The sequence below is a fragment of the Peromyscus maniculatus genome, chromosome 3 (assembly GCF_049852395.1).
Source record: "Peromyscus maniculatus bairdii isolate BWxNUB_F1_BW_parent chromosome 3, HU_Pman_BW_mat_3.1, whole genome shotgun sequence".
Classification (NCBI taxonomy): domain Eukaryota; kingdom Metazoa; phylum Chordata; class Mammalia; order Rodentia; family Cricetidae; genus Peromyscus; species Peromyscus maniculatus.
Genome location: NC_134854.1, coordinates 119,207,579 through 119,235,250, shown reverse-complemented (window position 1 = coordinate 119,235,250; position 27,672 = coordinate 119,207,579). Strand labels below are relative to the sequence as shown.

The 27,672-nt window shown below is 39.3% G+C and overlaps 1 protein-coding gene across 1 annotated transcript in view; it reads left to right on the top strand.

Moving 5' to 3' along the window:
- Nucleotides 1–27,354, top strand: part of Tafa4 (TAFA chemokine like family member 4) — a 193,453-nt gene extending 166,099 nt beyond the window's left edge. Inside the window, exons 5-6 of the mRNA XM_042273698.2 lie at nucleotides 10,867–10,991; nucleotides 26,017–27,354. Coding sequence (XP_042129632.1) covers nucleotides 10,867–10,991; nucleotides 26,017–26,028 — 137 coding nt within the window. The 3' untranslated portion in view covers nucleotides 26,029–27,354. The remainder of the gene's footprint in view (nucleotides 1–10,866; nucleotides 10,992–26,016) is intronic.
- Nucleotides 27,355–27,672: the final 318 nt, after the last annotated feature.

Sequence of the window (27,672 nt, the reverse complement as noted above, 5' to 3'; positions counted from 1 at the left end):
GCTGATATGTCCTTCTTATCTTATTGGTAAATAAGAGTAGAGAGGATATAAAACATAAAATTAGCTTGAATTTACATTTAAATTAAAACAAAGGCACGGAGATGTTGGAGCAGGGCACTAATTAATGTTGACATAGAAATTGGAATATCCTTTTGCATTATTGTTAATCCACACCACAGATACTTATCTGGCGCTTTCATTGCTTCTCTGCAAAAGCTTAGCCTTCATTAGTTAAATACAAAACTCAGATATTTTTATCCAATCACCCCAGTTTTTAAATCACAACTATCTCTGAATTATTTAAATTCATCTTCAACACACATTGGGGATTGGGGAAGGAGAAAGGGGAATTATTTTAAGCCATGGCTCTCTGTGTCCTGAAACAGACATTTGCTCTGTGGGTAGGAGTTCTTTCTTTAAAATCTTATACTGGCATACACAAGGCCATTTTATGATGGGAGCAATGTTCTACACATTTATCAAAACATATCCCTATGGAGATAATGCTGACTAGCTTTATGATAAAGGAGATAAATGTGTACTACAAGAAAGCTTAATTTATTTTGTCAAAATGAATGCTTTGTAAATATTGGATTTAAAACAGATTAATAAGACAAAAGCTTTGGGAAGGAAGACAGTTACTTTTAAAGGTATTTTTAAATCTTTTGACAGGGCTCCAATTTTTCTGCCTTTTTCACTGTGAGGACTGGTTTAATTATGGAACAGAGTTAATATTTGGACCAGACAGTTCTCATGGTACTGGGAGCTGTGTGATAAGACAGGGTCTCTTTTAATGATGTGTTCTCACTGCGGTTGGTGTTTCAGTTGGGTTATTCTCCTTGCCACTGAGTTTCTATGAGGGGCAGTCAGGACAATGGCAGGGAAGTTATTTCACACAAGCATCCTGGGGGTTGGCAGGATGTACATCTTGAATCTCTTGGGTCATTTATTAAGGTTTAATTGAGCTGCTTGATGTTGGCCTTACACTACATGCTGGGGAAAGGGTAAGAGTGGACTCTGGTACCATTGGTACTCATAGTATCCAAGGAAAGAGAGACAGATAAACCCTCACACATGCAGGATTCTATGGCAGAACAGAGAAGGTCAGCTCTGGACCCCATGAGAAGCAGTGGGTCTTAGCTGACTAGGCAGGAGGTGAAAAGATGGAGAAGGGAAAGAGGAAGCACAACATGTATGTGAGTAGCTGGGCAACCATGAACACCTGAAGACTGGAAGAACACAGAGCCCTGGAATTGAGGTGGGATTTCAGTGCTCCTGGGAGTTTATTTTTAGGAGAATGGAGGAAGCAGATTCTATGCCAGTGGAAAAGATGGGAATGCTGTAAGCCAAGTTCCTCTAGAGCTCCCTAGGATTGCTGAAAGGGCAAAGTGTGTCCTTGCATTTGACAGCCCCATTTCTCAGCACAGGTTACACAGTGAGCTCTGCATTTGTGTTTCTATGAATGACAACAAGTGAGTACATACACATTTTAGAAGTGCTGTATTGTCCAAAGTAGGGGGCAGGAAGGAAGACAGGAATAAAGTTGATATGCCTTTTACTGCGAATTAGGATTCCTTCCACCAACCAAAGCTTTGAACCAGACCTAATAAACTAGAAAAGCTTCTCATTTTTCTTTTCTTTCTCTTCTTTCTTCCTTCCTTCCTTCCTTCCTTCCTTCCTTCCTTCCTTCCTTCCTTCCTTCCTTCCTTCCTCTGAGTTGGCCTACAAAGTATTAAATATATATGGCTGAGAAACATAGGTTTTGTGTCCCCTGGGGACAATGGGCAGACTTGGGAAAGAATCTACTGGTATCTGTTATGTAGAGGCTACAGATGTTGCCAAGCAGTTTACAATGCACAGTGTAGACTGCACAAGAAAGAATTACCTGGTCTCCAAAGGCAATACTACCAAGGTTGAGAAACCTGGCTTTGAAGTCTCCAACATACATACATATATTTATGAGTCTGTGTTTGGCAAGGGGGAATCACTCAGATCATTAAAACAAACAAACAAACAAAAACAAAAGGGACCAGCATGGATTTACATAGCAGCTCATTCAGGGCTCTGTGAACTTGTGGAAATGACAGTACTATGCTGCTAGAAAAATAAACAAATATGATTTCTATAAGGTAGCTTAGCTCTTTACTGCTCACATTAGTTAGGTGGGTCAAGCTGCTATGATTTCTTTTGTTGAAAAGGCAGGACATGGAATTGATAGCATCATTAGTGAAGAACACACTGAACATGTTGGAACAGCAGCAATAAGCACAGGATTTTAATGTATTAGAATCTCAGTGCAGAGTCTCAAAGATACATATTCTAGGAAGATATTTGCAAAATTGCCTCATCCATACATTGAGATTAAAAATAGACTTAAAGAAAAAACAGAAAGCCAATAAGGGTCCCATAGACTGCAACCCCCCAAACATTAGAGGCTATTGTCAATGTTATTGGTTACCCTCCAGAACTCAACAATGAGACCTTATGGCTGAAGACACTACATCCTAGTATCATAGAACATGGAGAAGTCTAGCTGGTACTCACCTGGAACCTTCATCCTTACTGCCTACTGTGAGTAGTGCTATGTATGTTGCCAGAGGAGAAAAGCAAGCTGCAATAATACCATGCCTGGGAAGATGTGCCCACTGGTGCAGCAGTGGCATGAAGGTTATGGGAGTGATTGGATCACTTAGTGATTGCATTTTCAAAGCCTGCTCCACCAGATGAAACCCATATCTGACACTGCCAATGAGATCAAGAACTCATGGCTAAATAGATCAGGGGTACTAGGTGAAAACCTACTATTATTTTGCCAAATGAATATGATGATAATGTCTTATTGATATACCTATAGATCAGTGCATCTCTGAACCCTTATCAGAGAAGCTGCTTCTTACAGTAGATGGTGATTAGCACTGAGATGGACAACTGGTCAACCTTCAGAGAATAAGAAACCTTGGAGTGCTCAGTGTTAAATGGGATGTCTATCATCACATTCTTCCAAGGCTCAGGTTTCTATATGGAGGAGGCGCTAGAAAGACTGTAAAAGCCAGAAGTGGTATATGAATTCAAGGAAACAATGTTTTCCTGGCACAGCTGCACACATGGACTCACAGAGACAATATAAACCAGAGTTATACAAACTCAAGGCAGAGAAAATTCCAGCGTGGAGGAAGGGGCATGAAGTTTGACCCCAGCTGAGGAGCCACTGGCACTTGGTTACTGTTGAGAGAAAGTCAGTTTTCATCAATGATGTCTTTACCACAATCCAGGGCAGGCCTTGTGCTCTGAATAGTTTGACAACACAAATTGGACATGATGACTTTTAAAGTGGAGAGAGAGAGAGAGAGAGAAAGAGAGAGAGAGAGACTAGGAATATGAAGTTGGGTCTGTAGGGATGTGGGCGAAGAAAGATTTGGGCAGAGGTGGATGAACTTGATCAAAATATTTGACCTTAAAAACAAAATTCTTAAAGAATAAGTAAAACACTATTTCAAAGACCAAACAAACAGAGAGGTCTTAATTCTGTAAGTAGAGCCAAACTAAGTGAACAAATGAGAGAACAACTCTTGAGAAGGCAGTCCCTTCTGCACCAAAGCAGAACAGCTAATTAGTCCCTTGACAATTAGACCTAGAAAACTTTATACAATGCACTAGCCACCATCAAAGACCAGCGTTGGCCACTGTCTCGTGTAAAACCAGAAGTTCATTACAACTTGAAGATGAGGGTATTTATTATGTGTTTTCCTAAACCAGGAAAGCATGAAGCTTTTGAAAGAATTTTACTTTAAAAATAGACACAACAGGGCATTTTCTTGTTTAGAGTAGATTGTAATGTAGCAGGAGTGGTAGACTTACCTTCCACAAGGCGTTCTCCTGTAGAGAAAGGGCCCAGGAAAGTGGGCAGATGTCATCGACAGTTATTTTAGTAGAATCCAACATCTGGCCCTTTGATTCAGTTCAGAGCTAGGTTACAGCTGTTCGAGAAGCTCTGCTTTCTCAGTGCTTGTCTCCTTGTGAGGTCCAACCTCAGTCAGTTCTTACTTATGCTGTGGGAATCAGAGGCAATCCTCAGTGTGGAAGGGCATCTGAAACTAGCACTCTGGTTTCTGCACTGGCTCCTTTCTCTTTTCTCTCTTCAGGAACATTTGCTGCTAAACCATTCACAGAGAAACTCCCCAGGGATAATCTGTCACTAGGGCCCCCTTACTGTGTTCTCCTGTTAGATACAAACAGGATTTTTGTTTGTGTAAATGTGGCAATTTAAAATTCCAGAGTAGCTTGTTATTTTAATGAGCATCAGTTTTTAAGCAAACAAAAGAAAACTGGTAAAAAAAAAAAAAAAGATAAAGAAGAACTTGATATTGTATTTTCTTTTATCTAAATCTTTAAAAAGTATATTTATAAATTAGAAGAATGTACTGGGTGTATAAATGCAGATTATTCAAATGTAACCCTTTTATTAATTTTTTTCTATTACAACAAACAGCTGAGGGCCAGTGAGATGACTCTGTGTATAGAGTCTTGCCACACAAACCTGATACTCAGTTCAATCCCTGGGACCCACATACATGGGGGAGGAGAGAACCAAGCCCACAAAGTTGGCCTCTGAAATCTACACACATGCCATTGCACAACCCCCATCATGTACAAAATAGTAAATAAATATTTTAAAAGGTCAACTCTAATGGATCAAAGAGTTTACCATAAGACCCGAATTTCAGAAACTACAAGAAGAAACAGAGGTAACCCTTGAAGACAATGGTATGGGTAGTGGTTTTCTGGATAGCATTCTTAAAGCACATGAAGTAGAGACAAGAGTTTCCAAGTGGCAAAGGGAATGATCAACAGATTGGGAACAGCATCCAGAGTGGCAGGGAGCCTTTGTCAGCTGTATGTCTGATGGGATAAATACACAGAATCTATGAGGAAATGAAGAAGAAAGCCCTCAAACAGCAGTCAAATTAAAGCATAGGTAAGAGATTTGAATATATGGTACTCAATGAAAAACACAGATAAAAACCAATAAATGCATGGAAAAATGTTCAGCATCAGGCTACTGCAAATCAGATTTGTAAGGAGTTACAATTACACCCCAGCTAGAATGTGAATCATCCAAAATGTTAAAAAGTTAATAATGGTGAGGATGTATAGAAAAGACAACTGTGATACAGTGGAATGCAAATTAACAGAGCTACTATAGAAGCAGTATTGATGTTCCTAAAATAGGTCTCTCTTTTGGTCCACATATCCTAATCCTGGGTATAGCATGCAAAAGAAAGAGAATCAGCTCACCAAAGAGAATCCTGTGTATTCCTGTTACAGCTACATTTCACAGTAGCTAACGTATGGAATTGGCCTGTGTGCCAGTCAACATGTGAAGAGCGAGAAAGATCACACAAATGATTCTTAACCAGAAGCATGGAATCCAATTTGCAGGGCAACTGGACGTTGTGCTAAGCAGAAATAAGTCACCTAGAGAATCGGAGAAAAATTACAAGTTCTTTCTCATATGTAGATGCTAAAATATAAAAAGTAAATTGGACCCTAAATAGAAGAGGGATTACTATGGACTGGAAAGAATGTCTGGAGATGGGTTCAGAGTAAAATGAGAAGTAGGGTAGATGAACATGACTGATGTATTGATTGGTATATTGATTCATGATATATGTGTATATAGAAGTTTCAGAGTAATCACATAAATTCATACATTAAGACCAACAGTACAGAAATGGCTGCAGTATTTTAAGCTTTCTCTAGTTACACGTGAGGAGCATATTTTTTCTGTGATATGAGCCTCAGTACTTTTCTAGTCAAGTTCCTTTTCATATATGACATCAGAAGTGTCTTGTGTCTCCTCAGTTTGAATAAGTTTCTGGCAGTTGTCTGCAGGATATTGATTTCCTCATTTTTCACTTCATTTACACCCAGTTTAAATTTTCCTTTAGAGTTCTTCCTGTTCTAAATCTTGCTGTCCCTTGCCTCGCCACCCAGCCATCTTTCCATAAGCTATAGATTTCCTTGTCTCATCACACTCACTGCTGGTGCAGACTCCTGCCATGATTCCCATTAGCGTAGAGATCGTTCAAGTCTTAAACGGTCCTCAAGAGCATTGAAAAGGTTTGCCCCAGACACACTCGTCAAGCAGATGCCAGTGCTCCCCCAGCAGTCTTCCTGAGGCCACCTGGGTCTGCTGGCTTCCAGTGGGCCACTGAACCATTGCCCCTTGTGTTTTCCCTTGGTCACATCAGGAGCCACACGATGTGCCTTCTTCCAGGTGTTCCCTAGGGCTGGGGTCCTGCTTCAGAGTGCTTGGGGGTCCCACTGAGAGCAAGGCTTTTGTTCAAGAAAACATTTTTAAAGACGAAAAGTCCTTTAGCTTCAGCTCTAACTCTGTGTAAATATAGACAAGCTTCACTAGCACTTATATAATTTTCTAGTCTTGTAGATGGTGACTTAAATTGAGGGCTGGTGACCATATGCTATTTATTTACCTTGATGTCCATTTGGGACCAAACCGAGGTATTCAGGAAGTAATGAAAAAACTGTTGGACACTATGAGTATAGTAAGACTCTACATATTATTCACTAATCTATTTATTATTATGTGTGAATTTAGGCATGCACATGGATGTCAAAGGACAGTTTTTAAGGATCTATTCTTTTTCTTTCCATCATGGGTTCCACGGATTGAACTCACATTGCCTGGCTCATGTAGAAAGCACTTTTACCTGGTGATACATCATGTCAACCTGGTTCTTACTAATCTAAAATACTATTTTACCACAAGAGAAGAGTTTGAAGGCTTTAAATCCCAAGTACTGTTAAAGGCATAGAACATGAAGGATGTTGATTTGAACATTGTAATACACATTCATTGAAATACTGTCATTTTTCCCTCTTATTGAAAAGATTCTTTTTCATACAGTGTATTCTGATTATAGTTTCTTTCTCCTCTACCCCTCCCAGTTCCTTGACTCCTTTCTGGATCCACTCCCTTTCTGTCTCATAGGCTTCCAAGAGACAACAACCAAACATGACAAAATGAACTAAGATAAGCGAAAACTATCATATCAAAGTTGGACATGGCAATTCAACAGGAGGAATAGAGTCCTAAGAGCAGGCACAAGAATCAGAAACCCATTTGTTCTCACAGTCAGGAGTTCCATAAAAATATTAAGCTATTAGCGAGAATATATATGCAGAGGACCTGGTGTAGACCCATGAAAACCTTTAAAATATATAAGGAGACAGAAATGTCAAGCCCCTTTGTTTGATTATTGTCTGCACATATCAAATCATTACACTCTACCCACAAACAGCTACAATGAAAATGGTAAACATATTACAGTACATTCTGGAAGGCTGCTAGGCAGTCAATGCAACAGCCACAAGTCTGATACCTTCACCCTTAATTTACCAATTTAGAAGAAAACTGGTTTAATTTCTGATCCCATCTGCCCTTTGCTGCTTCTGATCGCTCTTGGGACAATCAGAAGAGGAAACATGGGTAAAGGTGCTTTGAAATGACAGACGTTACCTGCACTTGCAGGGTGAGATCATTATGATAGCTGAAGCTAAAACAAAAACACAAACTTTCTTAAGTTTCATGTCTACCCACACCAGTTCAGTAGCAGTCTCCCTGACATCATAAACAACCCATGCATAATATACCGTTTTCTGTCTTGGCCTGTACTGATTTATATAGGGAAGGGTTAACCTAGATCACAAATCTACCTGACTCAGGTATAATTGCTGTTGATTGGGGTCATCGGCTGGTAGCCCAAGAACAGTGGCTACATAAGGATAGAAGAAAATCTGACTCTTTTAGCAAGTTGCGAAATGATCCCATGTTCTCATCACATTGTATTGCCATGGCTTGACTGGGCAGTTTTTTTTTTGTTTTTTTTTAAATACATTGACTTTTGTATTATTATATTGCTATCCCTTTTTTAAGCAAGGGTTTGTTTCTGGTGGATATCTCTAGTATAAAGGAAGAAGTATGTACTTAAGGGTCACCATGTGGCTCTGATGTTAGACTGCATGTTGCCCTAGGTGCTTTGTACTTCTGGACATTAGAATTTTCAAGCTAGGAGAAAAAAAAGTCAGCCTCAGTTTTGGAGGAAAATTTAAATGAGATAATAGAGAGTAAGCAATTAGCAAGGAGCCTGGTACTCAAGTTGCCCTAGAGATAGCACACTTCCTAATCCACGTTAATCTCAGAGCTATAGTAGTCACACAATAGTATAGGTATGCCATAAAAGTAGACAAACAGAACAATGGAACAAGGGAGAAAGCCTAGCAATAAACTTACACACATGTGATCAAAGCACCAGAAATAGTCACTGAAGATTATGTCAGCTTCTCAACAGTGGTACTGGAAAAAATGGATAGCTGCAAGCAAAAGACGCCCTCATACCATACACAAGAATAACTCAGAATACACCACAGACTACCATGACACCAGAAACAAAAAAACTGAGAAGTGAATGCAGGAAAACCCTCGATACCGGCAATGGCCTTCTAGGTATGATACTAAAAACGCAGGTAGCAAAAACACTCCATACAAGCGGACGCCCATCTACCCAAAAGCTCTGCCAAGGGAACACTGAACAGAAAAGGCAGCCAAGAGGATATAAGAACTTGTCTGCAGACCACATCTCTCTCTTTTTAAGATCTCCCCGCCCCATATGCATGTGTGCATGTGAGCACAGGTGCCCATGGAGGCTAGGAGCAGGTATCAATCTCCTGTAACTGGAGTTATAGGTAGTTGAGAGCTGTCCTATATGGGTGATGGGAACTGAACAGCAGTCCTCTGAAAGAACAATAAATGCTTTTGGCCAAGGAGCCCTCTCCAGCCCCACAAATCACATTTCTATAAGGGGTTCACATCCAACAAATAAAGGGCTCGAAGACCTTAATGTACTCAAACCAAAACCAATAAGAGAAGGACCTGACTATCTTTCTCAGAGAAGTCATAGAGATATCAAATAGGCATCCAAAGCAGTGTTCTACATCACTGTATTACTTCACTCTCATTAGAGTGACTGTTATCAAAACCACAAGGGATGTGAGGATGTAGAAAAAAGAGAACTCTCATGTATTGTTGACAGGAAAGTGAACTGGTACAGATGCCATACAAAGCAATATAGAAGTTCCTCAGAAAATAAGTTTACATATGCAGTAATCCTCCTTCTAGACATAATCCACAGGACATTAAATTGGCCCTTCCTTTTTGTATAGTTCTGGGGATCCAACCTAGAGTGTTATGCAGGGTCAACAGATGCTCCAAGCCACATCCCCATCCTTGACATTGGTGCCCATAAGGCATCTGTACCACCATTTTCACTAAAGTAGCTGAGTGAGAACAACCCAATAACTTCACTGATGGAGAGAGAAGGAAAGCGTTGGCTATGTTCATACTAGACCAGTATTTGTTCATACAAAGAGATCCTGATATCTGTGAAAACATGCATGAACCAGGAGGGCTTTATACTAAAGGAATAAACTAGGAACCAAAGGGTAAAAATCTCATGTATATATATTTTTAAAAAGTAGAATTCCTGTTAGTACATAGAATTATGGTTTCCAGAGCTGGAGGGTTTGGTAGGATTGGAAACCAAGTGCTGTTGCTCAAAGGGTGCAGATCTTCAATTACAATGTGCACATGTTTTGGGGATCTAATGATTAGTGATGAGTGACTATGGATGAGTTAATTTATTTGATTCTAGTGTCATCACACATTGAATACACACAGCAAACTGTTATGTTTACCCTGATGCCACCCATTAAAGGCCTTATTTTAAAACACAAAAGAAATCTATGGGCCACACATCGCTGCAGCTCAGAAACTATGGAAAACAATTATCATCCCAAGGGGAAGAATTGCAACATCTCCTTGGGGATGTTTTCTATGTAAATATTGCTATTTCAACATGAAAACAGGTCAGTCTGTCTTGATTCACCAACACACCAGCCCCAGCTCAGTTCTGTACCAGCTCATTGGCTGAATTTGCCTCTGCAATTCAACCACCCTGTGAACCTGCAGGACTAACCATCCTACATAATGGAGATTCCCCTACTTCTGTCTGTGCTTAATTAGAGAGATCTATTGTGTCTTTTCTGCTTTATCAATGTAAAACATAGTTTTATTGGCAAACTTTTGTGTGTATGCAGATGTTGAGGTATGAGGAATAGTGAGTTCACAGGTGAACTGAGCATCCCAGAATAATCACAGGTGGACTGTGAGGCAAGGCTGGGTCCCGTCACCTTCAGTTAGCTTTCCCTACATGACAAATTGTGGCTCACCTGCAGTGGTCTATGGAGATGATCACCATGCAGGATGGAAGTTTGACTTTTAGTATAGATGTTCTTTGTTCATAACCAAGAATAACATTGCAGTACCAACACCTGCTGCTGGAGCCTGAGACCAGAGGATGGCCACCACAGTTTCTAGCATTTCCTGGAACAAAGAATTACCTCCAAGTTTCTCCTGAATTCACTGCATCCTTTTGCATCTTTGGACAATTGTTTTTTACCTCTGTCTCTTTGGAGAGACAGAGGCTAAGAGAAATTAGATGATAAGTCCAAGGTCATAAAACAATGAAAAAAAGGAACACATTGAGATTCCAGTCAGGGCAGGTGCCCCACAAAGCATTGGTTCTTTCCAATTCTATTACTTCTGGTAGCCAACCCCAAAACTGCACTTTCCAGAGGATGTAGAGGTACAACTGAATTCTTTAAATGCACTTATGCAATCCTTCCAGAGCCACATTTGTGTCAGTGTGCTGATCTGTATTCAGCGTTGCCACCCAGGTGTGGAGGAAGAAAGCATGCCGCAAATACAGTGTAACCTTTGTTTTCCAGCTTCCATTGTGATTGAGAAGTGGTGGTGCCACATGGATCCTTGCTTGGAAGGGGAGGATTGCAGAGTGCTCCCAGACTCCTCGGGTTGGTCCTGCAGCAGTGGCAATAAAGTCAAAACCACCAAGGCAAGTATGGCCAAAAGGCAACTGTAATTTACAGCTGCAGGAGCTGTTGACTCAGGGGGCATTCCTGCTGTGACTGGATCTCTCCAGCCAGCAAGAGAGCAACATTGTTTTATGTTGATAAACCAGCCAGGGCGGTGCTACACTGTGCCTTTAGCCTTTCTGGAAAGTCTTTTTGCCAATGTTGCCCTTTGTGTCAGGGCAGTGATTTGGTGGGTGAGCTCTTACTTTCGGCAGGGCCCCTAAATTCCCTTCTGCTCCTTCATGAGCTCAATTTAAAGCAAAGGTTTCAGAGCCGACAGAGCGGTGTACACAGGTAGGAAACACGCTGCCACAGAGATTGGAGGCTGGCCAGGTGAGATTCTTATTCAAGTCTTCCGCAGCTTCTCCCTAGTGGTTCCCCCATTCTGACTTTCTTCATGCCTGAAGGAAAACATGAGCCATTCAGTTTTTCAGTGAGAAGGTAAACTTCCTTGTCTCCTTATGTCCACTCAATTACTTGGATTTTAGAAGTTTTTACTACCAAATCCTTCCATGACTGCTTTCCCAGATGACTAATGATTTCCTTCCGGTATAGACTCCAATCAGTGGCTATGACAAACAGTATTTGTGAAATGTCAGCCCTCTAACCCAGGCCATCCTAAAGCCTCCGAGCAGCTTCAGTCACCACATTGGCCCTTCATAGACAATCCTGCAAGATAGCTGCTCTTCTTTCTGCTCCAGATCTCCTGGCCTCTGTTGGTCCCTGTTATGGTGCCTTTGAGGTGGTTCTTCCCTCTCATATGATACGCTGCCTTCCCAATCTTTCTAGTCATTTATTATCCTTCAGGGAATCCATTGTTGGTTGCATCTGGGTTCAGTGTTTGAGTGTCTGCTAGGCTTATATTTCCCATGGATAACTGTATTCCTTTGCTCCTATCTGGTGTGGGATCTGTGACATCAGGTCCTTATCTATGTTTGCTTATCTTGGTAGGCCCAGATCCAGCTGATGTCTCCATAGTTATTTCTTGAACACCCATTAATGACAGGTCTTTCTGAGGTTACTGGAGATAGATGGGTTACCATGATGTTCATTCAAATTCCTTTCCCATTAGAACATAATTTGTCCTTATTAGATGTTGTGATTATAATAACTTCTGTAGTGTCAGGACCTGTGTGGATTCCACCCATCACAGACTAATATATTAAAAGGTGATCGCATCTCAACTAAACTTGCAGTTTTCTTTTTTGTCAATATTGCATAAATGATACAGTATACAAACCATTTCTGGCTGGAGCGATGGCTTAGTAGTTAAGAGCACTTGCTGCTTTTGTAGAGGACTTACCATACATGCAGACAAATAAAAAAAAGCCTCATACATACAAAAATAATTTTTTTGTTGTATTTGTGTTGTAGCTGTTTTAAGCAATCTAGAAATGACTTTAAGTAAAAAAAAAGTTGCATATACTACATGTAAGAGTTATACCATTCTAGGTAAGTTTTTACATGTACAGGTTTTGGTATCTGGGAGATCTTTGAGGCAGTCCTCTATAGGCGGCAAGTTACAACTTTCTTTTTACATCCATGTTAGAGGAAATCCATGGAGTTATTTGTTGAAGTAGCAAGGAGGTTAACCCTGCCACTACCCCACTGATCCCACTAGGCCCAATAAACTTCCAACCACCTAGAGATATTGTACTTGCTAAGCAAATTCTGTTTCCTGCTCCTGACTCCTTTCAGCTGTTCCCATAAGTACTTTCTAAATAAAATTATTGAAGTCTCCTATGAGGGTAAAAAAATAATCTCCCATCTATCAGTGATTAAAATAAACTTTCATTGCATTTCTTGTAGACTAAGAAATAACATTTTAGAAGATTAAATTTGTATTGATTTTTAGATATACATGTAAAACAAGATTGAATGGAAGCCAAGTGAATTCTGGAAAAAAGAATGGGTGTAAGTAGTTCACTTGGTGGAGTGGCTCTCTCTCTTTATGTGCAGTTAGTAAGAGCATTAGCAGGAAGCAAACCTTTAGGGACATTTTGCCGCTGCGTGCTGGGAATATGAGTTTGCTCTAGCTAAATTCTCAATGGTAGTGACATTTCATTTATCTCCTGGAAAGATGTAGAAACATAATACAGTTCCCCAAGCCACTGTAATACTTGGGCTGCCTTTTTTCAGTGATATGCCTTTTGAGAGTAATCTGGAAGGTATAAAACTTTGTTTCCTTTATTAGTCCAAGTCAGCGTGCCTTGAACTGCATAAAACATTTTGTCTGTGATGGCTCATATGCACACAGAAGTTCATTTGGGGAGCTCAGTCTGCCTCCCATGCTGAACTTGGCATTCTTGCTGGGAATGGTACTGACCTTATACCTCTGGAGGGACAGCCATCTTGTTATGGCCAAGCAGTTGCCTCCTTAGAGGAGGTATTAAGTAAACAACCAAATGTTTCCATTTTCCTTAGAGAATCTGTGTACAACAGCCTTGGAACACAGAGCTCAGGATGTCAGTCTTGAGTCATAAGCCACCTATGCTAGGATTTTATTTCCTATTTAAATGCAAATACAGAAAGAGTTAGCTTTGGGTTTGAGATACTAATGGGCTCTGTCTCAGAGATGAAAGAAAGAGGCAGACAAATCCTTGTCCTTAGTCATCAGCCCTGGATAGAAAAGATTGACATCCTCTTCATTCTCCCCAGGTGGTTTCCAGCTTCTCCTGAGAAGGCTCAGGAACCACTTCCTGTGGGAAAAGAAGGCTTGCTGTTCTCATGCCTCTTGTCTCATTCCCTCTCTTAGGAGCTTTTGCTTGACACGTCCCTATTTCAAACCATCAGTGCTGGGGTTTCTTACAAGGACCCAGTGTAGCATCAACAGCAAGAGTTTGTCAGAACATTTTAATAATTTGTCTATAGAAGAAAACAACATTGATCTTGAGAACATCTATGGTATTTAAGCCTTTTATTTTAAAACTGTAAATAAAGGTAAGACCTGCCTTAAAGGAACAGTTTTACGGGTGCTTTCTTGCCCTTTGGGGACACTGCACAATATGTGAGGATATTTTGAGGTTGTCATATGTTGAGACATGGATGCTACAGGCATTTATGAGTCAACACCAATGACAGCAATAAGCATCCTACAAAGGATGGGGTATTCCCTGCAGTTAACAGTGCTTAGGCTGGTGCCCTGTTCTAGAGAATGATACATTTTCTCAGGCTCTTTCTGTAAGCTCCCTACTCCATTCTTGAAATTCACTTTATTATTTCCCTCTACCCCACAGAATTGGGTATTGAATTAAGGGAACTAAACATGCTTGGCAACTTCAACTGAGCAACTAGCCTTATTTCTACTTTTAAAATTTTGAAAAGAACTCTTTTGTATTGAATGCCCAATACTCTCAGCTTCTCAGTGTCTGGGATGACAGGCCCACAATAGTGGGTTTGGATGTTACTTCACTTTATTCACATTTTCTATAAAATTTCTAGGGTTTCATTGGAAATGTGAACAGGGGTGAGTTATGAAGGGAAATGTCTCATGTATATTTGTTTCAGCCTTAAGAGACTTCAGTCTTTCTGATGATCATACTAGTAGCCTAAGAAACTAACATTGGTAAGATCAGGAATAAAAGTAAAATTTAATCATCTGAAAAATGTAGAAATTCATAAAATAACAGAAACAGCCATGCTGGCTTCAGAAGCTTCCTTCATGTTAGTGTCTTATGCCCCCTAGTCCTTGCTCATACCTTCCTCAAGTGACACCTTAATTGAGGCCTTTCTCTCGTGTCTTGGGGGTACCACCATGGGTCACTGTCATAATTATTTCATCATTTCATGACTGTAGAGTATTTACCATGGAACTTGTTAAAACTGCAGTTTTAGGCCCCACGTCTAGGCATATTAAGCCTAGGGCTGGACTTAGAACACAGACTTTGAAAAATGTTGTGTTGCTTCAAGGATTGGTACCGTCTAAGAGTGCAATGACAGGAAAAAAAATTCCAAGCAAATGGGAGTAGAAAGTTAGCAGGAGTTTCCACTCTACTATCAGATAAACCAGCCTAGAAACTAAAATTTATCAGGAGACATTCTACTAAAGGGAAAAATAAACCCAGAACACATTACAATCCCAAACATAAATGCACCAGACTCTAGCACACCCCATTTCATAAAAAGGATACTACTAAACTTCAAGACACAAACTAAGTACAATTCAATAATAGTAGGTGATTTCAATATCTCCTCTCCCCAGGAGATATGTCATTTGGACAAAAATAAACAGAGATACATTGGAATTAAGTGACATTATTCATCAAATAGACTTAGGAGATATCTATAGGATAGTCTACCCAAACACTAAAGAATATACATTGTACTCAGCTACCCATGGGAGTTTCTCCAAAACAGACCACATACTGAGACATGAAACAATTCCCTACAAATACAAAATAATTGACACAAGTAACTCCATATGTGCCATCTAACCATAGTTCAGTAAAGCTTACAGTCACAAAATAATCTATAGAAACTACATAAACTCATAGATATTAACACATTACTGAATGATGAATGGGTCAAAAATCAAGACAGAAGTTAAAAATCTTGGAATGAAAAATGACAAAACCTATTGGACACATTAACAATGGTTCTAAGAAAATGTGTAGCTCTAAGTATCTATTTTTAAAAAATCAGAAACTACATAAATAAATGACTTAAAAATGCAACTCAAGGATTTGGAAACATAAGAACAAACTGAAATCCAGTAGATGGCAAGAAATAATGAAAATCAGAACAGAAATTAATTAAATACAAACAAAATAATGTAAATAATCATTAAAACTAAGAGCTGCTTCTTTGAAAAGATAAGCATGATCAAAAGACCTTTAGCACAGTTAAATATGTGTGTGTGTGTGTGTGTGTGTGTGTGTGTGTGTGTGTGTGTGTGTATAGAAAAAGGAGAACCAAATTAACAGAATCAGATGTACAGGGAAACATTACAACAGACACCAAAGCAACATAGTATATTATAAGGTAATACTTTAAAAAAAATCCATATACTAATTAAATTATAAGACATTAAAAGAATGGATGAATTCTAGATTCATCTAAATCACCAAAGTTAAATCAAGACGAAATCCAGTGCCAAATCAGACCCATAACAAATAAGGAGATTGGAACAGTAATCAAGAGTACCTTCTGAGCCAGGTAGTGGTGGCATACGCCTTTAATCCCAGCACTTGGGAGGCAGAACCAGGTGGATCTCTGCGAGTCTGAGGCCAGCCTGGGCTACCAAGTGAGTTCCAGGAAAGGCGCAAAGCTACACAGAGAAACCCTGTCTCAAAAAACCAAAACAACAACAACAACAACAAAACCCCGAAAATCGGTATGCGTAGGGGGGCTAGAGAGATGGCTCAGAGGTTAAGAACACTGGCTGTTCTTCTAGAGGTCCTGAGTTCATTCCCAGCACCCACATGGTGGCTCACAACCATCTGTAATGAGATCTAGCTCCCTCTTCTGGCCTGCAGGGATACATGCAAACAGAACACTGTATACATAATAAATAAATAAGTCTTAAAAAAAAAAAAAAGTATGCTTTCTATGCACCACCAACAGATACATTTGGAAAGAAACCATGGATACACTCCCATTAACAATAGTTTCAAAAATGTCTAGGAATAAAACCTAATCAAGGAGGTAAGACCTTTACAATGAGAACTTTAAATACTCCAGACAGAGATGGAACAAGACAGTAACAGATGGAAAAAACTTCAATGTTTATAGATTGGATGAATTAATATTGTGATAATGGTCACCCTACCAAAATCAATTTATAGATCCAATGCAATTCCAATAAAAAATCCTCATGACCCCCCCCCCCCCCAACAGGGTTTCTTTGTATAAAAGTCCTGGTTGTCCTTGAACTCTCTTTGTAGATCAGGCTGACTTCAAACTTACAGAGATCCAATTGCCTCTACCAACCAAGTCCTGGGATTAAAGGCATATGCCACCATGCCTGGCCAACATTCTTAACAGAAATTAAAAACCCTCTTAATATTCATATGGAAACACAAAAGACCCCAGATAGCCAAGCAATCCTGAACAAAAAAGAATAATGCATGAGAGATTGTCACACCAAATTTCAAGCTATCTTACAGAGCTATGCTGATGAAAAAAATATGTTATTAACACAAAAATAGACATTTAGATTAGTAGAACAAAATAGAAGACCAAACAAATGGGAATCCACAAAATAATAGCCAGTGAAAGTTGACAAAAATGCCAAAAATATGGTGTTGGAAAAATTGGATGTCTAAATGTAGAAGAATAAAATTGGACTCATAGCTATCACCCTATGCGAAAAATTCCACTCCAAATGGGTGAAAGTCTTCAGTATGATACTTGAAATGCTAGAACCAGAATAGAACATAGGCAGTGCCCTAAAAGATATAAGAAGTTTCTGAACAGAACTCCATTTGCTCAGAAATTAAGGCCAACAACTGACAAATGGGACCTCATAAAACTAAAATGCTTCTCCTGCAAAGGAAATAATAGAGTGAATAGTGAGAGAGAAGCTTTGCTAACTATAATCTGGTAAGAGGATTAATATCCAGAATACGCAAAGAACTCAGAAAGCAAAGAATCAAGAAATGACTCAATTAACACCAGGGGCAATGGATCTGAACAAAGTTTTCAAAAGAAGAAATAAAAATGGCTGAGAAATACCTAAGTATTCAAAATCCTCAGCAGTCAGAGAAATGCAAATTAAAATTGCTCTCAGATTTTGTCTTTCCCAAGTTAGGATGGCTAAAACCAAGAAAACATTTAGCAACAAATGTTGGCAAGATTGTGGGGGAAGGGGAATCTTCATTGACTGTTGGGCTTGAAAAATGGTCTGGCCACTCTGGAAATAAACATGAAGAATGTTTAAAAAGCTGCAGCTGAATCTACCATATGACACAGCTGTACCTTCTTTGATATATACCCAAAGGACTTGATATTCTACTCTCAAGATACTTGCTCAGCCATGTTCATATCTGGTCTATTCACAGTAGCTAGGAAATGGAATCAATATAAATGTCGTTTAGCTGATGAATGGACAATAAAAATGTGGTATATATACACACTGGAATTCTATTCAACTGGTAAGAAAAATAAAATCATGAAATTTGCAGGTAAAAGGAGCTGGAAGCTGTGCTGAGTGAAGTAACCCAGATCCAGATATAAAAATGCTGTATCTTTTTTCTTGTTTGTGGACCCTAGCTCTGCCTCTTTAGAGTATGTAGCCTGAAGTTTCTGAAAAAGCCAGGAAAAACAGGGAGGGACCATGGGGGAGGAGTGGGTGATGGAGCTCTAGAAAGTGGAACACGAGGAAACAGGTGCTATGGACGGGGTAGTGGGAAAATGGGGTGGGTAGGACTTTAACTGGAGAAGGGGAGGGGGTTGATACAAGAGGACAGGGAAGGAGAGAACACGAGGATGTCTGATAAGACCCTAGGGCAACATATTATTTTAGTACTTGGGTGGGGGTAGGATGAGAGAGAGAGAGAGAGAGAGAGAGAGAGAGAGAGAGAGAGAGAGAGAGAGAGAGAGAGAGAGAGAGAGATTTAAATGGAGTTAAAGGTAATGATATTCTGAACCCCAAGAGTCATGCACTATCTAACAAAAATCTAGTTCCATGAATGGGAAACTTCCCAATTGAGTTGTTGGTCACAGTCTCCCAAAATCATGTTGGCTACTGGCTATTGTCATTGCTCTTGGTTGCCTTCCAGAACTTGAATGTTAGCCCCTGTTGCTGAACGTACCACACACTCAGTCAGAGCACTTGTAGGAATTGAATTGGAACTGACCTGGACACTTCCTCCCAGAGGGCTGGCTCTATAGTATCCAAATGTGTCATGCAAGCTGCCCGGGGAGGGGAGCAATCTGTAGTAGTCAAACCCAGCTGTGAAGCCTATGAACAACAACCATGCTCAGACCAGCAAAATATCCTACAAGGTGTGATAGAGGCACTTGTATCTTGGGTAGAACCAACTGCTATCTAATTTGACTTAAGATCCACATGGTAGGAAGAAATTCATGCCTGGTACTATAAACCTAGCTTCTCTGGGGTTGTGGACTGTAGCGTGTTTATCCTTTGCTTTGCATCTAATATTCATTTCTGAGTGAGTACATACTGTGTTTCTTTCTGGATCTGAGTTTCCTCATTCAGGATGATTTTTTTTTTCTAGTTCTATCCATTTGCCTACAAATTTCATAATGGCATTTTTTTTTTTTACCACTGCGTAATACTCCATTGTGTAAACGTACCACATTTTCTTTATCAGTTCTTCAGTTGAGGGGCACCTAGGTTGCTTCCAGGTATAACTCTAATTGCTAAACAGTCTTATTAAAAAAAAAACTCAGAGCCAGATATTGGGGTGAAAGCTAGAAGATCAGAGAAACAGAACAAGCTATAGTCAACCTCACCTTACCAACTCCTCAGCCTCCAGAGCCAGACTTCCTGTTTACTCATGCCTTATATATCTTTCTGTGCCCTGTCATCTTCCTTCCTAGTGCTGGGATTAAAGGCATGTGTGTTTCCCAAATATTTGGTAGCAAAGGCATGAGATCTAAGTGCTGGGATGAAAGGCATGTACCACCATGCCTGACTCTATTTCCAGTGTGGCCTTGACATCACAGAGATCCAGATGGATCTCTGCCTCCCAGAGTGATAGGATTAAAGGTGTGTGCCACCACGTCAGACCTCTATGTCGACTGGCTTTGTTCTCTGATCCCCAGATAAGTTTTATTGGAGTGCACAAATAAAATATCACCACACCCAGGTTCTGGCTTTTACGAATAGTGCTATGAACATAGTTGAGCAAATGACCTTGTGGTGCGATTGAGCATCTTTTGCATATATGCCCAAGAATGTTATAGCTGAATCTTGAGCTAGGTTGATTCTCAATTTTCTGAGATACCACAATACTGATTTCCAGAGTGGCTGTAGAAGATTGCATTCTCACCAGCAACGGAAGAGTCTTCCACTTTCTCCACATCCTTTCCCACATAAGCTGTCAACAGCGTTTTTGATCTTAGCCATTCTGGCAGGTGTAAGATGATATCTTAGTGTCATTTTGATTTTCATTTCCCTGATGGCTAAGGATGTTGAACACTCCCTTAAATGTCTTCCAGCCATTTGAGATTCTTCTTTTGAGAATTCTCTGTTTAGATCTGCACCCCATTTTTTAATTGGCTTATTTGATAGTTTAATGTCTAGCTTCTTGAGTTCTTTTTATATTTTGAAGATCAGTCCTCTGTCAGATGTGGTGTTGGTAAAAGTCTTTTCCCATTCTGTAGGCTGCCATTTTGTCTTATTGACTGTGTCCTTTGCTTTACAGGAGCTTCTCAGTTTCAGGACGTCCTATTTATTAATTTTTGCTTTCAGTGTCTGTGCTATGGGTGTTCGTTTTAGGAAGTGGTATCCTGTGCCAATGCATTTAAGGTTACTTCCCACTTTCTCTTCTATCAGGTTCAGTGTTACTGGATTTATGTTAAGGTCTTTTTGATCCATTTGGACTTGAGTTTTGTGCATGATGATAGATATTTGCATTCTTCTATATGTAGATATCCAATTATGCCAACGCCATAATGCTTTCTGTTCTGTTTTCCTTTGTACACTTTTGGCTTCTTTATCAAAATCAGGTATTCATAGGTGTGTGGATTAATGTCAGGGTCTTCAATTCAATTCCATTGGTCCATGTATCAGTTTTTATGCCAGTACCAAGTTGTTTTTATTTCTATAGTTCTATAGTAGAGCTTGAAGTCAGGGTTGGTGATACCTCTGGAAGTTCCTTTATTGTATAGGACTGTTTTGGCTATCCTGGGCTTTTTGTTTTTCGATATGAAGTTGAGTATTATTCTTTCCAGGTCTGTGAAGAATTGTGTTGGGATTTTGATGGGGATTGCATTGAATCTGTAGATTGCTTTTGGTAGGATTGCCCTTTTTACTATGTTGATTCTACCTATCCAAGAGCATGGGAGATCTTCCCATCTTCTGATATTGTCTTTGATTTCTTTCTTCAAAGGTTTAAAGTTCTTGTCTTTGAGCTCTTTCGCTTGTTTGGTTAGAGTTACTACAAGATATTTTATGTTATTTATGGCTATTGTAAAGGGTGATGTTTCTCTGATTTCTTTCTCAGCTCATTTGTCATTTGTATATAGGAGGGCTACTGATTTTTTTGAGTTAACTTGTATCCTGCCATATTACTGAAGGTGTTTATCAGTTGTAGGAGTTTCCTGGTAGAATTTTTGGGGTCACTTATGTATACTAGCACAGCATCTGCAAATAGGGAAAGTTTGACTTCTTCCTTTCCAATTTGTATCCCATTGATCTCCTTTTGTTGTCTAATTGCTCTAGCTAGAACTTCAAGTACTATATTGAATAGATATGGAGAGAGTGGACATCCTTGTCTTGTTCCTGATTTTAGTGGAATCACTTTGAGTTTCTGTCCATTTAGTTTGATGTTGGCTTGCTATATATTGCCTTTATTGTGTTTAGGCATGTTACTTGTATCCCTGATCTTTCCAAGACTTTTATTATGAAGGGTGTTGGATTTTGTTGAAGGCTTTCTCAGCATCTAATGAGATAGTCTTGTAGTTTTTTTCTTTTAGTTTGTTTATATGGTGGATTGCATTGACAGATTTTTGTGGGTTGAACCACCCCTGCATCTCTGGGATGAGGCCTACTTGATCATGGTAGATGATTTTTTGATGTGTTCTTGGATTCAGTTTGCCAGTATTTTATTGAGTACTTTTGCATCAATATTCATGAGGGAGATTGTTCTGTAATTCTTTTTTTTGCTGCATCTTTGTGTGGTTTGGGTATCAGGGTAACTGTAACCTTGTAAAAAGAGTTTTGCAATGTTCCTTCTGTTTCTATTGTTCAGAACAATTTCAGGAGTATTGGTATTAGCTCTTCTTTGAAATTCTGGTAGAATTCTGTGCTGAAACCATCTGGCCTTGGGCTTTTTTTGGTTGGGAGACTTTTAATAACTGCTTCTATTTCCTTAGGGGTTATAGGTCTATTAAAATTGTTTATCTGGCCTTGATTTAATTTAGGTATGTGATACCTATCCAGAAAAGTGTTCATTTTTTTTTTTTAATTTTCCAATTTTGTGGAGTGCAGATCTTCAAAGTATGACCTAATGAATCTCTGGATTTCCTCAGTGGCTGTTATTATGTCCCTCTTTTCATTTCTGATTTTATTACTTTAAATATTCTCTCTCTGTTTTTTGGTTAGTTTGGATAAGGGTTTGTCTATCTTGATTTTCTCAAAGACCCAACTCTTTGTTTCATTGATTCTTTGTATTGTTCTCTTTTTTCTATTTTATTGATTTCAGCCCTCAATTTGATTATTTCTTGTCATCTGTTCCTACTGGGTGAGTTTGCCTCTTTTTATTCTAGAACTTCAGGTGTGCTGTTAGGTTGCTAGTGTGAGATTTCTCCACTTTCTTTACATAGGCATTTAGTGCTATGAACTTCCTCTTAGTACTGCTTTCATGGTGTCCCACAAGTTTGGGTATGTTGTGGATTCATTTTCATTGAATTCTAGGAAGTCTTTAATTTCTTTCTTTATTTCTTCCTTGACCCATTGGTGATTCAGTTGAGCATTGTTCAGTTTCCACGTGATTTTAGGCTGTCTGCAGTTTGTGTTGTTGAAGTCTAACCTTAAGCCATGGTGGTCCAATGAGATACAGGGGTTATTCCAAATTTTTTTTGTATTTGTTGGGATTTGCTTTGTAACCGAGTATGTGGTCAATTTTGGAGAAGGTTCCATGAGGTGCTAAGAAAGAAGGTATATTCTTTTGTGTTTGGGTGAAATGTTCTATAGATGTCTTTTAGGTCCATTTGAGTCATAACATCTGTTAGTTCCCTTATTTCTCTGTTAAGTTTCTGTCTGGCAGACCTGTTTAGTGGTGAGAGTAGGGTGTGGAAATCTCCCACTATTAGTGTGTGGGGTTTGATGTGTGATTTAAGCTTTAGTAATGTTTATTTTACAAATGTAGGTGTCCTGTGTTTGGGGCATAAATGTTCAGAATTGAGACTTCATTTTGATGGATTATTTCCTGTGATGAATATGAAATGTCCTTCTCCATCTTTCTTGATTAATTTTAGTTTGAAGTCTATTTTGTCAGATATTAGCATAGATATACCAGCTTGTTTCTTAGGTCCCCTTGATTTTAAAATTTTTTCCCAACTTTTTACTCTGAGGTAATGTCTGTCTTGAGGTTGAGGTATGTTTCTCATATGTAGCAGAAAGATGGATCCTGTTTCCGTACCCATTCTGTCAGCCTGTGTCTTTTTATAGGTGAACTGAATCCATCGATATTAAGAGATACTAATGATCAATGATTGTTAATTCTTGTTATTGTTGTTGGTAGCTTGTGTGTGTGTTTCCCTTCTTTGGGATTTTCTGGTGTGAGGTTATCTATTGCCTACATTTTGATAGTTACAGCTAACTTCCTTGGGTTGAAGATTTCCTTCTCATACTTTCTGTAGGCTGGATTTCTGGATATGTAATGTTTAAATCTGGTTTTCTCATGAAGTATCTTGTTTTCTCTATCTATGCTGATTGAAAGCTTCACTGGGTATTATAGTCTGGACTGGCATCCATGGTCTCTTAGTGTCTGCAGAACATCTGTCCAGGACCTTTTGGCTTTCAGAGTTTCCATTGAGAAGTCGGGTTTAATTCTGATAGGTCTGCCTTTATAAGTCACTTGACCTTTTTCCTTTGATGCTCTTAATATTCTTTCTTTATTCTGTATGTTTAGTGTTTTGATTATTATGTGGCAAGGGGACTTCTTTTTTAGTCCAGTCTATTTGATGTTATGTAAGCTTCTTGTACCTTCATAGGCATGTCCTTCTTTAGGTTGGGAAAATTTTCTTTTATGATTTTGTTGAAAATATTTTCTGTGCCTTTGAGTTGGAATACTCCTTCTTCTATCCCTATTATTCTTAGGTTTTGTTTCATGGTGTCCCAGATTTTCTGGATGTTTTGTGTTAAACATTTGCTGGATTTAACATTTTCTTTGACCGACGAATCTGTTTCCTCTATGGTATCCTCAACACCTGAGAGTCTCCCTTCCATCTCTTGTATTCTGTTGGTTATACTTGCCTCTGTAGTTCCTGTTTATTTACTTAGATTTTCTTTTTCCTTAATTCTTTTGATTTGTGTTTTCTTTGTTGCCTCTATTTCAATTTTCAAGTCTTGAACTGTTCCCTTCACCTATTTGATTGTTTTTCCTTGGGTTTCTTGGCTAAGGGATTTATTGATTTCTTCCAATTTTTTTTTTATCTTTTCTTGCACTTCTTTAAGGAAATTTTTCATTTCCTCTTTAAGGGCCTCTAGCATCTCTATAAAGTCATTTTTAAGGTCATTTTCTTCTGGATCATCTGCATTGGGATATTGAGGTCTTGCTGTTGTAGGGTCACTAAGTTCTAGTGGCGCCATTTCTTCCTTCAATCTGTACAGATGGAGCTCTGAGTTCTCTTGGGGAGGGGCACAGAATGTGCCCCCTGAGGCCTAGGAGCTAGAGAACTGGGCTGTTCAATTAGGATATGAGACCTCACCTCTTTTTCCCAATGGTTGCAGGAGGGGTATGTGGCTCTGGTAATTGCTGGCTCTGCGGAGGGATGGTTGGCGAGGGGGTGAAGGGGAGAAGGCTGCTGCCTGGTCTCTGGGGCTGCAGTGACTGGGGGGAGGGGCACATTATGTGCCCCCCCTTCAATTGTTTTTATATTACATGTGCAATAAGAATGGACTTTATTAGGCTGGGTGTGGTGGTGTATGGCTTTAATCGAAGCACTCAGTATGCAGAGGCAGGAGGAGCTCTTTGAGTTAAAGGCCAACCTGGTCTATATAAGGAGTTTGAGGTCAACCAGGGTTACATAGTAAAACCCTGTCTCCAAAAAAAGAGAGCCCAGAGCTGGGTGGTGGTAGTACATGCCTTTAATCACAGCACTCAGAAGATAGAGGCAAATGGATCTCTGTGAGTTAGAGGCCAGCCTGTTCTACAGAGTGAGTTCCAAGACAGCCAGGGCTACACACAGAGAAACCCTGTCTCAAAAAACCAAAACAGAAAAAGAAAAAAATATCAAAAGAGACAATTTTGTAACACTTGAGAATTATGTGAAATCCCCATTCACTATCCATTGATACTTTGTTGGATCTAAACAATGCCTACGAGCTTACCTATAGTCTATGGCTGTAATTGTGAGTTACATATGAATATAGCCAATGTCCAGCAGACAAAGCTCAAAGTCTGTCCTATACTTAATTCTTTGCAGAGAAAGTTCCTGCTTAAGAATAAAAGGTCTGTTAGGTCCAGGCATGATGACTGTGTTATCAAATAACACAGCTTATTCTGAAAATATTTGCATAGTATAAATGTGTTGCAGTGTTATGCTACTTTCCCCCTGAGCTGGTGTGTTGACCGTGTAATTTGCAAACTTTCTTAAAGGTCTTAATAATGAGACCATGTGCTTAAAAATGAAAAACACAGTAACTTTCTTAATGGTTGTATGCTTCCATTAAACTGATCATTTCTGTCAAACAGTTTTTGCATTTGAAGACAGGTTAACTGCATTTAAAAATGTAACAAAGGTTAAATTTTGATTTTGACATACAGTGACTTTAATCAGCATTCATTTGAAAAACTATTCAGTGCTATTAACAAAGTATGCCCAATTAAGATGCATGAATTCATGGGCAGTGACTGTACCTAATCTCATGGCATTTTTATAACCTTAGAAAATAAAAATCAAGGGCACATAATTCCCCATCATAGAAGCCTTTGTACATGTTTTGTTTGCATACTGAAAGTGAGAAATAGAAAGCCTAGTTGGATGTGAAGAGTTGATTTGGTTCAGGTCGATTACAGACACTGTTACAAACACAGGCTCCAACTGATAAACTGAATACAAACGATCTGGAGGCAGGACTCTCTGGTTCTCTGGCAGGAAGAGTCCCTTTTGGTGCTATAAGGTCAAATGCTCACATAGTTTCATTTGTTTTAGGTGACGCGGTAGCAGACATGGAAGTGTTTGACCCCGAGGGGCATCCGGATGCAGAGCTGCGCTGTGTGGATTGCCAGTCTAGTGAGAACTCACCTTGGATCTCAGAAATTCACAACTGCAACACACGGATCGTAAACAGTGGCGTCTACCCAGCTGCGCCTGCTCTCTCTGCTTTGTGATCTTGTCACACTGACCCACAACTACAAATGGCTGCTCAACTGACACATTCCGATCCCCAAAGGACAGGGCAGGAGACATGCTGGAGGGGAACATCAGAGGTGGCTAAGTGGAGCAGCACTGGGGGGACCCGGCTCTTCCCTTTTGCCTTTCCCAAGGAACATGGACAGGAAGTACAAGGGACCCTGTCTGCTCTTCTTTCAGATGCGTCCTTTAGCCATTATACGGAAGGTGTGAAGGGAGTCTAAATGACAGAAGATTGGCTAACATATATGTGTTCTAGGTTGAAGAATTCAAATTATCTGGTTCAGAAAACTTATTTTATGAGCCTTGGAGAATAGAAGGACTCATTAGGTTATTGTGTGTGCATTTGTATTTTTTCCTTTTGATAATTTAACATGTTTACCTTTTTAGTTCTGTTCCTACATTTGCAGAGACACAGCAGAAACATTTTAACCTCGGTGTGCCGTCAACTGAGTTCTAAGGGAAATAAACTAACAGCAGAGTTTTATAACCAAAGCTTTATCTTGACATTCACAAAGGAACATAATCATGTTGGGGTTTTATGACTTGGGTCTAATCAGATGGGAGAACCATTTAAAATATTGGACAATTTCTGTTTAGAGTAAGGGTGATTTCTTAGATTCACTTTATGCCAATTTTATGGAAACATTTTTGTTATCTCCTAGGAGTCTTTAAAGGCTAAATACTTACATTCCAGATGATGCTAGCCTAACATGGTTCTTTCTATACTCATTTTCAGCTCTCTTACCTCTTTAACTGTAAATAAAACCTCAGCCATCTCTTCTCTTGTTTTAATGATTTCATAGATGCTGTCATACAGAAACATAAGAAACAGAAAAATTGGCACAAGTTTGGAAAGCGATATTATTTATGTACATGCTTCTGTAATGTGGGATTGATTGTATATATTAAGAAATGTTGAAAATATACTTGCTGTACCAGCTGTCCCTGTTCTTTCACAGTTACAAGGAGAAATCGATTCCGTTATGTTGTCTGTAGTGGTATCAATTATTTGATTTTGTTTTTACAGAAGGAATGGAAATGGGTGCTACTTATTTATTGGTTAAACTTTGGTTTGAATTTGACTGACTGTGTGCCTACCAGAACAGTAACTCTCATATGAATAAGTAAAATATCATGCTGTTGATGGCATATAAGAGCTTGTGATTATTTGGTGCCTTAAGATTTTGTGTTCAGGACACAAGCTGGCAAGTACTCTTTTAAACATACATATAAAATTGGGTTACTTTAAAATTTAACTTTGGGAATATGACTAATTTAGGTCACTACTTCATTTTGTCTCCAGTGTGTACAGCTTAGAAAAGGATGCTGAGAATCCAGTGGATATCTGCAAGGCTTGGGTACATTCATGATGTCCTGTGTGTCCTCTGTTGGCTTCCACTGTTAAAGGGCTTTAAAAATGTAAGGAGATTTTGTGGTACACGAAGCACCGTG